The 10,647-nt window shown below is 32.6% G+C and overlaps 1 protein-coding gene across 1 annotated transcript in view; it reads right to left on the bottom strand.

Moving 5' to 3' along the window:
* Positions 1-2,863: 2,863 nt before the first annotated feature.
* LOC149535838 (DNA-directed RNA polymerases II and IV subunit 5A-like) overlaps positions 2,864-10,647 on the bottom strand; it is a 97,837-nt gene continuing 90,053 nt past the window's right edge. Inside the window, exons 3-4 of the mRNA XM_089803718.1 lie at positions 3,883-3,996; positions 2,864-3,276 (exon numbers count right to left, since the gene is read on the bottom strand). Coding sequence (XP_089659844.1) covers positions 3,151-3,276; positions 3,883-3,996 — 240 coding nt within the window. The 3' untranslated portion in view covers positions 2,864-3,150. The remainder of the gene's footprint in view (positions 3,277-3,882; positions 3,997-10,647) is intronic.

The raw sequence follows: 10,647 nt of genomic DNA, 5'->3' as shown, positions 1-10,647 counted from the left end.
CAATTATTTGCCAAATAATTACATATGGATGAACAGTTGTCCAAACTAACCAATAGTAACAATTATTTTCAAATTTCTAAAATCTATTTATTTAAAACTATTAAAAGAAGCTCTTCAAACACAAGACATTCTTCGTGAAGCAAAGTTAGATGATATGACAAAAAAAAAATGCTTTATTGTTAAACTTGCATTATTAGTTTCAATGATCAAATTGAATGTATATTCTAGCATGGAACCTTCTATTAGCAATATCATCTAGTTTATGCCTTTGTACAAATCTAAATTATTCTAATCATATCTTGTCAATTTAAACTATGTTATTACTAGTTCAGTAATCTCATCTCATCCTTAACCTCTAAAAATCTTATCACAAGATAGGACCATCACCAATCCAATGGATGTATGTATAGAAATAATAAAAGCACACAATCATTTTCATTTCCACAAAACCCTTAGGAAATCTTCTATAGACTAAATATTTGTCTTTTTGTTATTCCTACCATGGCAGATTATTAGCTTTAAAATGACCAATCCACTGAATTAATTTTTAAGTGAGCAAATTTACTCTATAGTTTGACAATTTTGATGGATTTATAATTTTGCAATTATATAATTTATCATTGTTTTCATTGGCCGACATGAATAAAGGCAATCAAAAGTTCAATTTTCAATATCTTTAATTTGCTACAATTAAATTAATTATAGATTGAAGTAAAGTAGGTCTATTAAATAAAAGTACTATAATAGGTGTATTAAATGCAATTGTACTATCATACATCTCTTTCAATTTATAAATAGACAAATATCTAACTTAAAAGTCATCATTCTCCATCAAAAAAAAATTAACATATTTAACTTAATTATAATAGAATGATAAAGTTATTTAAATTAGTCAAAAACTTTTCAAACTTTTACAAATTCTTAATTTTTATTCTAAAATAAAAGTCAAGAGCTCTTATATTTATTCAAAGTCAAAGCCAAAAGTTCATAGTTAGCATGATGTTATATCAAAGTCAAAGCCAAAAGTTCATAGTTAGCATCATGTTATATTATATAGTATAAATATTGAGTATTTTAAATTTGAGATGGTATTTATATATTTATTATTGAATTTTTAACACCTTGTCAAATTATAATTATATTTATCATAGATTAGATATATTACAAATTATTCAATATAAATATTATATAGTATTATTTAAACTAATGTAAAACAAATTAATATTCGAAAAAGATATGACATTATAGTTGACTGAAGTGCAAAATTAACAAAATAACATATGCAAAAAAAAATGTTCCCTACAAGATTGCCACTACCAAAGCATCACATATGCAAAAAAAAAAAAAATCTTCTACAAGATTGCCACTACCAAAGCATCACATGCCCTGTTCCAATTACTAGTTCAATTTCAAGATAAAGATACTCATTGGTTTATCCATAAAAGAAGATTGCCACTACCAAAGCATCACATGTCCTCTTCCAATTACTAGTTCAATTTCAAGATAAAGATACTAATTGGTTTATCCACACATGGTTTTAAGGCATCCTTGGGGAAAATGAAACCATGAAAAACATGATTCTTTTACTATACAATTATGTCAAACACAAGCTGCCTAAACACAAAATATTTGGTCTCATGCCTTTGTATGTTTTTTCTTTCTTAATTAATATACAAATATGCCCATCTCATATTAATATTGTTCCAATGTATTAGTTCAACTACCGCTACAAACACATTTTGCTCCAAACCAACCCTCCCTCCAAATTCACACTACACTGCTCAACTACCCATTTCGTCTCAAAACTCCACACAAAAACACCCGCCACACGTATGGCGGGAACTATGACGCTTTACATCTCTTGTTAAGAATGTAAATAAGCTCTAACTTAAGACAGATCTCATAGAGCATCAACTCCTAATTCAAGGAGAGTTAAAGATCTCATAGAGCTTCATCTCCTAATTCAAAGAGAGAATTTTTCTGAATTGCATTGGGAAAATTAGAATTTGGTCACAATTCAAAAGCAAACATAGCTCTGTCACGAGTCACAAATTCCAAACCCAATTTCGCAGCCTAACAAAAACACTCACACATCAAATCAAAGAAACTAATAAAAATATATCCCTTGCTACTTCAAAACTCAAGTTGGTTGATATATTTTTAATATTATTTTTTGATATGTTCTATCCCATTTTCCATCTATTAAACTCCACCCAGTGAGCATGTTTCCAAATGATTGCAACTCGACTTAGTTGAAATCTTATATTGTTTTTATGAAAGTAAGCTTAGTTTATTATGCAAGGCATTATTTTGGATTATATGACCCCTTTATGCAAGCATTCTACAAAGGCCTCATGTACATGTGAAATTGAACATGTTCCATCAATCATTGAGTACATATGCCTTCGTCATTAAGCCTAAATATAATATAATTTTACTGACTTTTATACAGATATAAAATAATGATAACCAAACATATTTTAGTAAAACTATGATTGTTTGTAATTATTATTTTTATTTTTATTAGTAAATGTTGTCGTTCCAATCATCGAAAGCAACCAATTTCCTTGAAGTAAAAGTTATGATATATATTAAGAAAAAAATACACTAGTTTTTTTTTTTTTTTTTTTTTTTAAGTCTAACTCGTAATTGAGATTTACCATCTATATCAAGAGCATAAGTTCGTGATCCATGCACATCTTGTCATCCTGATGACAAGACCTAGTGTGGGATCCATTTTTGACACTATAGTACAGAAGATTTTTGCCACGAATTTTTATCAACTGAAAAATGATTATTCGAAGAGCAAGCACATACACGAAAGCATCAAAAGAAAGCACAAGCAAAATGAAAAACATTATCAGGATACAAATCATATTCTCAGCTGCATTTAACCATTAAAACACTGTCAAACTCTATGTACATTACTGAAGTTTCTATACTAAAAGGTATAGAAACATGGGCGATATATAACATAGATGTTCTATGGCAAATGAAAACTATGAACCACTAGAAATTTATGGACATAGTCTGACCAGGATGTTGTGGTAGCAAAAAGAAGCAAGCAAAACATTCAAAATGGAGCTCAGACACAGAAACGGCTGTATTTACATCTGTGCCATAACTTCAAATGTCGCAACCTATCCAAGTCTACCAGACAATTCGGTACGTAACATAGTGTCCTGTTATATTACCATTGTATATGAGCTTGATTATTTTGCCACGCTTGAGTCCGTAGTACCGGGCAAGAGGATCAGTCTCTAGCATCCGAGGGAGCTGAAAATTTTGCAGGTCAGATACTTATATTAAATAAAGAATTGCTGAAATCAGAACAAAATTTAAAAGTTACTTCGAAAAAATCTCTAGAACTATTGTTGATCTAATTTGTATCCATTCTATCCTAAATGCATATTACAAGATTCTGTCCAGTTGCTGGCAATGTCAACCATACTAGATTCCTACTTCCCACATTGTGTAGTAACATTCTATAAATTCTTTCTTTGGTAATATAGGACTACCCAATTGATACTCCAAAAGGATTAGCCTCATCTGAAAATTCATTCTTGGTAATAAAGGAAAACATAGAAAGTAGCAGTTTCCTTGATGTAATCGAGGAAATAGGAAAATGAAGTGAATGAGATGTAGAATTTCCTTGTAATCACCCAGGAGGTTAATAAAAGGATGCTTGAAGTAGCATAATTGAGACGACAATGCAATTATAACTCTTAAACATAAAAGGGTATTGACATAAATCAGAAAATTGATATACTCTGAGACTATATAAAACCATATAATTGCTGTAGGCAAGAATTCCCACAAGTAATCACAAGATCACACAATAATCATATAAACATAATATTTTTAATCCAGCTCAACACATACCTGATTTTCTTGAACAGAATACTGTTTTAACAAAGCATTCTTTTCTTCGACAGTGAGTATTTGATGTTCAGGTACAAGAACATGCTCCTTTATGTTGGTCAACAACTCTGTCTCCTTCAGTCATAGTATAGATAAATTGTTAGAGAGATTTAAAAATATTTTCGTTTTGTATTCAACATAAGCCTTAGGTAAGTGATCTTTTATTAAGCGGACATCTCCATTTAAAAGGTAAATACAATAGGCACTTCGCACATTTTTAGAGTGCACTATTAAAATGCTATATCCATCAAGTGTGTTTGAAACAAAAAATGCAAGCAGATGAAGGCCACAAGTGTGGACTCATTTAGGATAAGTCATGGATGCAAGTTTCAAGGCTCAATATCCGTGTATAATTTTACATCCAGAAAATCCAATATCCGTGTATAATTTTACATCCAGAAAACCGTACAAATAAAGTTGTTCAGAAAATTTGCATTAGCTTTCCATATGCATGGAATAACACTGTTGCAGTTTAAGCTCTGATGTTAAAACCAAAAGTTATCCAGAAAGAATCAAAGAAGTTGTAAGGTGGGATTGTGACCACTCTAATGTGCAGAACTAAATATCAAGTATCCTATCCTCTATTGAAAAGGAAATTGCATATGCTAAACAATATGCCACTGTGTGATCAAAGAAGGCAACCCCAAGGTTTATACTCCAAACTACCGACATTGTGTTAGATATAACTCAATGTAATGATGTGATATGTTGGTAATCACACAGGGACTTATGCTAATCATTGTGGATTTGTATCATTTAGAGAGTTTTGCGAAGATAAGAGACGAGAGGCACCCAGAAGGCACAAAAATGAAGAACTTAAGCACAAAGTGAACAGAGTAACACTTAAAAAATTTGATGGATTAGGAAAAATCAGAGCACAGTCGTGGATGCAGAAATTAAATACGTTCTTCACTTTTCCCATGAGAGAGGAAGAGGCCCTCCAGTTCGCATTACTCCATTTAGAAGGTGCAGCACATGAATGGTGGCATCATGGGCTTATTTCCCTGGGCCACAAAAATATAAACTCCTATGGAGAATTTTCCCAAAATCTTATTAATACATTTGATTTAAAAAGACCCCAAATGGTATTTCCAAGAACTCACCTAGCTTAAGCAAACAAGAACTGTGGAGGAATTTACCTGCAAATTCCAAGATCTGTCCGTTATGGTCCCAGATCTTTTGAAAAGAGGCTCACTTATATGTTTGTAAGACTTAAAGAATCCATCTAAATCTTGGTTAAGCCATTTGAACCCCAAAACTTGGAAGAAGCCATCAAAAAGGCAAGGAAGGTTGAATCAACTCCCTTCAAAAGAAAGACCTAAGAATTTTTCAACCAAGACAGAGAACAGACATAAAGATTCAAAGAAGGAAAATAGTGGGAAAAAATGTTATGTAATGAAAAATGGAGTACAGAATATCAATGCCATGAAAGAGATGAATTAATGAAGTATAATTTATGTTTCGAATGTAAAGAACCATGGAAACATAATCATCAGAGAAAAAGAGAACAAGTAAATAAGATAGAAGAATTGGATGATAAGGAACACCTAGAAAGAGATCAAGGCGCCCGTAGTGAGTACCGCGATCCAAGACATTATTAGTGAGTGTCATCAAACCAGATCAAGACGTTCTTAGTTAATGTCGAGAACAAGGGCATTTTTAGTGAGTGCCATGCATATTCTTAGTGAGTGTCAAACCAGATCAAAACGTTCTTAGTGAGTGTCAAACCAGATCAAAACATTCTTAGTGAGTCAAGATCAACAGTGTTCTTAGTGAGTGTCAAGACCAACGGTGTTCTTAGTGAGTGCAAGGGCATTCTTAGTGAGTGTTAGAGACTTGAGGCATTCTTGGTGACTGCCATGAATCAGATGCATGCTTAGTGAGCATCATACTGGATCAATACGTTCTTAGTGCGTGTCAAGATCAGGGACATTCTTAGTGAGTGTTGAGAATCAAGGACATTCTTAGTCAGTGTCAAGACTCGATCAAGAGCATCATTAGTAAGGACTAAAACAAAGAGGACATTCTTAGTGAATGTTGTAATTCCTATAAAGGAACTGAGACAGATTCTACATGTCTGGAGGCTCAATTATCCAAGAACAAAGCTACACTCAACAAAGGAGATCACAAGTACTACCATAAGTCACCATAAGTTTTAATTTTTGGATTTTTCTTACGATTGAATTTTGTAATGAAATATTCTTAGATTTGATTAGTTTATGGTACAAATGTATGATCGTGCTAATTTCAGGTTGTAGTTGCTGTTTCAGGACTAAGGATCATCCATTAAATACAATTGTAAACAAGATGCCCGTCGAATTCATATTGCTTGATGGCAAACAATTTGGGAAAGGGCGGACTGCCATATCCCCTTTTCTCAAATAAGATCTAATAAAAACAAAAATTTATAATAATTAATAATACTTGATATAAAATTGTAATATAATTGATTAGTAAGTCAAATATATTGTTATTGTTGATGTTTTTGTAGCTTCTGTCAGATAAATCCTACGAGACTAAAACTTTGAAGATATATCTCTCTTATGTGAGATATTTATAAATAGATATATGTCTAAAATACTATTAGAAGAAATTTATTTTTATATATATGTGATTACAAAATCAATTATTATCATATTAATCTCACCATAATGAATAGACATGTCCCATGAAGGGACATTTCTCTCTCCTTGCCTTATTCCCAATATAAATACAAGGGAGATTGCTGCATTTAAAACAAATACTTTACAGGCAGTGCTATTACATTTGCAGTAATCCTAAGCTTAACATAGTATTAGAGCAGATATAAATTTCTGGGAATTTAAATTTTTACAAACTTCTAAATGAATTCTGATCTGAGAACAATCTGAGATGTAAGAAGGTCAAAGGCACATCAACAGATAGAGACCAGAGCAGATATATCACATGACAAACAATAGCAGTGGATAATATTATCAAGCCAGTCTTTGTTTGTGCAAATCACTGGGAAATTGTATAGTCAAGACAATTGCCAGCTGGACTTCATTAAAGTTAGATTGACAGATAAATATTTCATGACCCTCCATGCAAGTCTATTCTAGAGATTTCTGCCACGAATAATTAAGCGAGGGGCCATCTTTAAGTTTGGAAGAAAATATTATTAGGGAGCCTCACATTTGAAGCGAGGGACCATCTTTAATTTTGGAAGAAAATGTTATTTGGGAGCTTCATATTTAAACACCTTAGCAAACTTGGAAAATATTAGATGCCATTTGTTTGTTAAGATTGAGAGAATATCTCCAATGTTGAACAATCATACAGTTTGCCAAAGTGGTGAATGTTAAGTGATTTAAGTAAATGAAATTTTAATTTATGGGGACCGTCAGTATTATTTCTAGAGATTGATATTATGTTACTACAGACAACATACATATTGAAGATTGTCGTAGGAATGCTTTTTACTATGTAATCGGCATCAAAAGATAATTAGCCAGGGATCTTTTATAACTGCAACTATATAGATTGCTGGTAAGAAGCTGGTGTTGCCAGATCTGGCCTGCGTGATAGAGAGTAATCAACAACAATTTTGGCTATTTTTCCACCATTCTCAAACTGCACACATCAAACTTGTAGTATTTTAGAAGAAATTGGATATCGCCATCCTATAAATGAAATCATTTTTTAAGAAGCGGATGGGACACCGTAGCATGCCATGAATACTGCATTGATGTAATGTCCCCATCTTTTTAGCCTCTCAATGGAGTTCTTAGCCTTTCATTCTTTGAAGGCTAAGTGGAGAAATAAGGTGAAATAATTAAATTAATTTCTTATAAAGTCATTAAATAATTAAAAAATTAAAAGGTGACTTTATATTTAATTAATTTAATTAAAAAGTGACTAAAATAAATATTAAATAAATATTAAATCATAACTCACTAAAATAATATTATATTATACGGAAAAGGGAATGTTCTAGAAGCACAACTAATTATTGTTGGAAAGGAGGAAGCTTCTAGAAAAGTGCAATAAAATAATATTTTATGTTCTTCTAGAAGGGGTGAAGGAATAGAATAAATAGAGGAGAGAGTATCATTTTAAGGCATCTGATTTGATATTGACATTTGCTTGTGCACTTGTGGAGCCAAGGGTTTCTGCAAGACATTTCAATCATTGAGAACACTAATTTTCTTCGATTGGCAACTTTGAGGCTATGAAACTATCAGCTGATATTGTTGCATTTTTTGGAGGTGATATTCAATCATCTCATTGAAGCTTATTGGGTTTTTGCAGCAATTCATGAAGAAGATACACTTCAGATTTAAGGGTCATTCGATGCTCTCATTTTATCTACACTTTGGAAGGAGTTAAGCAGCTAATTCGGAGGCATATTAGGAAGTTTATACCCATCTGCTATAGTGTCATCGCTACAAGAATCGTGAACAGTGTCATCGCTACAGGAATCATGAATAGTGTCATCGCTACAGAAATCGTGAATAGTGTTATCGCTACAGTGGTCATGAATAGTGTTGCTACAATGCTGTGAACAATACCGCTACAGTGCATGATAGAGTCTGATCAGTTTTAAAGCTGCCTACCAATCTCAGGTTCCCTTTATTTTATCTTCATGTTTATGCATTATTTGAAACTACATCTACATGGTTCCGTATGGACAGTGTAGTTAGATTGTTGAAGGCATTGTAACCTGATTTTATATCAGAATTTTTATATCAGCAAAATATAAATTTTGAAGTTTGAAATATAATGTTAGTTTGCATGCCAACTGTCTGACATAATGTCACTTGGCTGTAAGTGTTACTTTGCATTGAATAGATGTCATATATTGCATCAAAAAAAAACAAAAAAAAGAGTGGCATTTCACGTTAGGTGTAGACTAAGCGGAAGAGAAGTCATTTTTCAGTCATCTTATGATATTAGAAGTCATCTTTTTTATTCTGAAAACAAATTGAAAATAAAATCAGTCATATATCCCTCTGCTGTACAAGTGTTTGAAAAAATTTCTAAAAGCAAATTTAGCAAGTTTCAATCAGATTGGACAGGGATATTACAATTGATTCAGCAAGGCAAAGGAGGTCTAAAAATGGATGGGTTCAGACAAATGTCAAGACATGTTTTTTTACTATTGAATTGTACAAAATGGAAATTTTACATTGTGGGGGTGGTGGAGCCATAATTGTTCAAAATGGGAATTTTACATTGCAGGGGGTGATGGAGCCCCATTTTTTTGCAAATTAGGGCCCTCATTTGAGAAATAATGTTGGAGATTGATTAAAGTATTGTCATTAATGTGAAAGAAATTGGACAAAAATTAAAGATAAATTATTTGATAAAAATGAGTCATTACCATTAATATCATAGCAGAGATATAAATTATGAAGAACCAGTGAGAAGTTCAGCATGGAATGACATTGACATGGAATAAATCATACAATTTGAAGAAGTGATATGGACCTAAAGCATCTGAATCAATGTTATTCAAGAAAGGAACTGTCAGGAAGCCATGTGATATGGTAATATTAAAGATAACTTTGACAACAGTTCACAATGCACAACAGAAGGTATAAGATGTACCGCTCAAATTTCATAGAGCAGATTCTATTCATACTGATGGGAGTAACCTGGTTCAAAGGATTAACCAAAAATATGAAATGGCAATTATAGAAGGAAACAAGACTACAGCCAATACATTCCAATGAAAAGACAACGGTGTGTAGTCGATATATATTATACATAGTGATTATTAAGAGAATCTGATAAATGGAGCCCATATACATTGAGTACCAGAAAACATCAATATTCGATGGAATACTGAGTTTAATGATTTTGTATAAACTATCAAATGGAGCAGCTATAATATGAAAAGTTCATATCGTATGAAGAGTAACTGTCTGCGTAAGATAGAATAACACAAAGAAAAAGATGGCTCCGGTGTGAACACGATGGGATTTGGAACAAGAATATGTGCGGGGATGAAGGATAAAATTGCCCAAATCACAATTCAGAATGGACTTATATACTGAGTTCAAATACATCATCAAATTCGATAATACCCAGATGATTTTTTGCAGTAATCCATGACAAAGGATAGAGAAGAGCAACAAAGAGTTACTGAGGCTCACAAATAAAATGATTGAAAGTCACTACACTGCACTTGATTGCAGAAATTTAAATCATTGTTCAGAGGACTCCATATGGTGTGTCAGGAGACAATCCTGTATGGCACTTTCCAGAGAAATTGTGTGCTTAAGAAGAAACATTGCACAAAGTGTGCGGAGAATGCCTTGCAATCTATGATTAGAGATCTCTGGAATGTCTACCTGGTTGGCAATTCTCCTTGTGGCCATTGTGCTGTATAATTTACGCTATATGGGCATGAAGATCCATCAAACTTCAAATGCTTCTTTTCCAAAGCACAAGTAATTGACTACTAAAAGAGCTATGATATTAGCAGCACACATGGGAGTTCAAACAAAAAAGAAAAACAGAAATACGGCATGCATCAATCAATGGTGTCCTAAGGAATACGCAAATGGGGACAGTGGTCCAAATAAGCATGTCAATGGGGTCAATGATTTCAAGTCAAACATTTCATGAGATAATCAAATCATATAAGTAGCGACTTCTGATTCCAGCGATAAGAAGCAAAGACGACAAACTTCCAGGCTATTGTCTAATTTGAGAAGACCCCTAATATCATGTGTGAGAGAAATCTGCCATGTCAGCCACTGT

Source organism: Cupressus sempervirens, chromosome 10, assembly GCF_028749045.1.
Source record: "Cupressus sempervirens isolate cs-2001-9-10 chromosome 10, ASM2874904v1, whole genome shotgun sequence".
Taxonomy (NCBI): Eukaryota; Viridiplantae; Streptophyta; class Pinopsida; order Cupressales; family Cupressaceae; genus Cupressus; species Cupressus sempervirens.
Note: the sequence above shows the minus strand (reverse complement) of the source record. Positions and strands in the feature narration are given on the sequence as shown.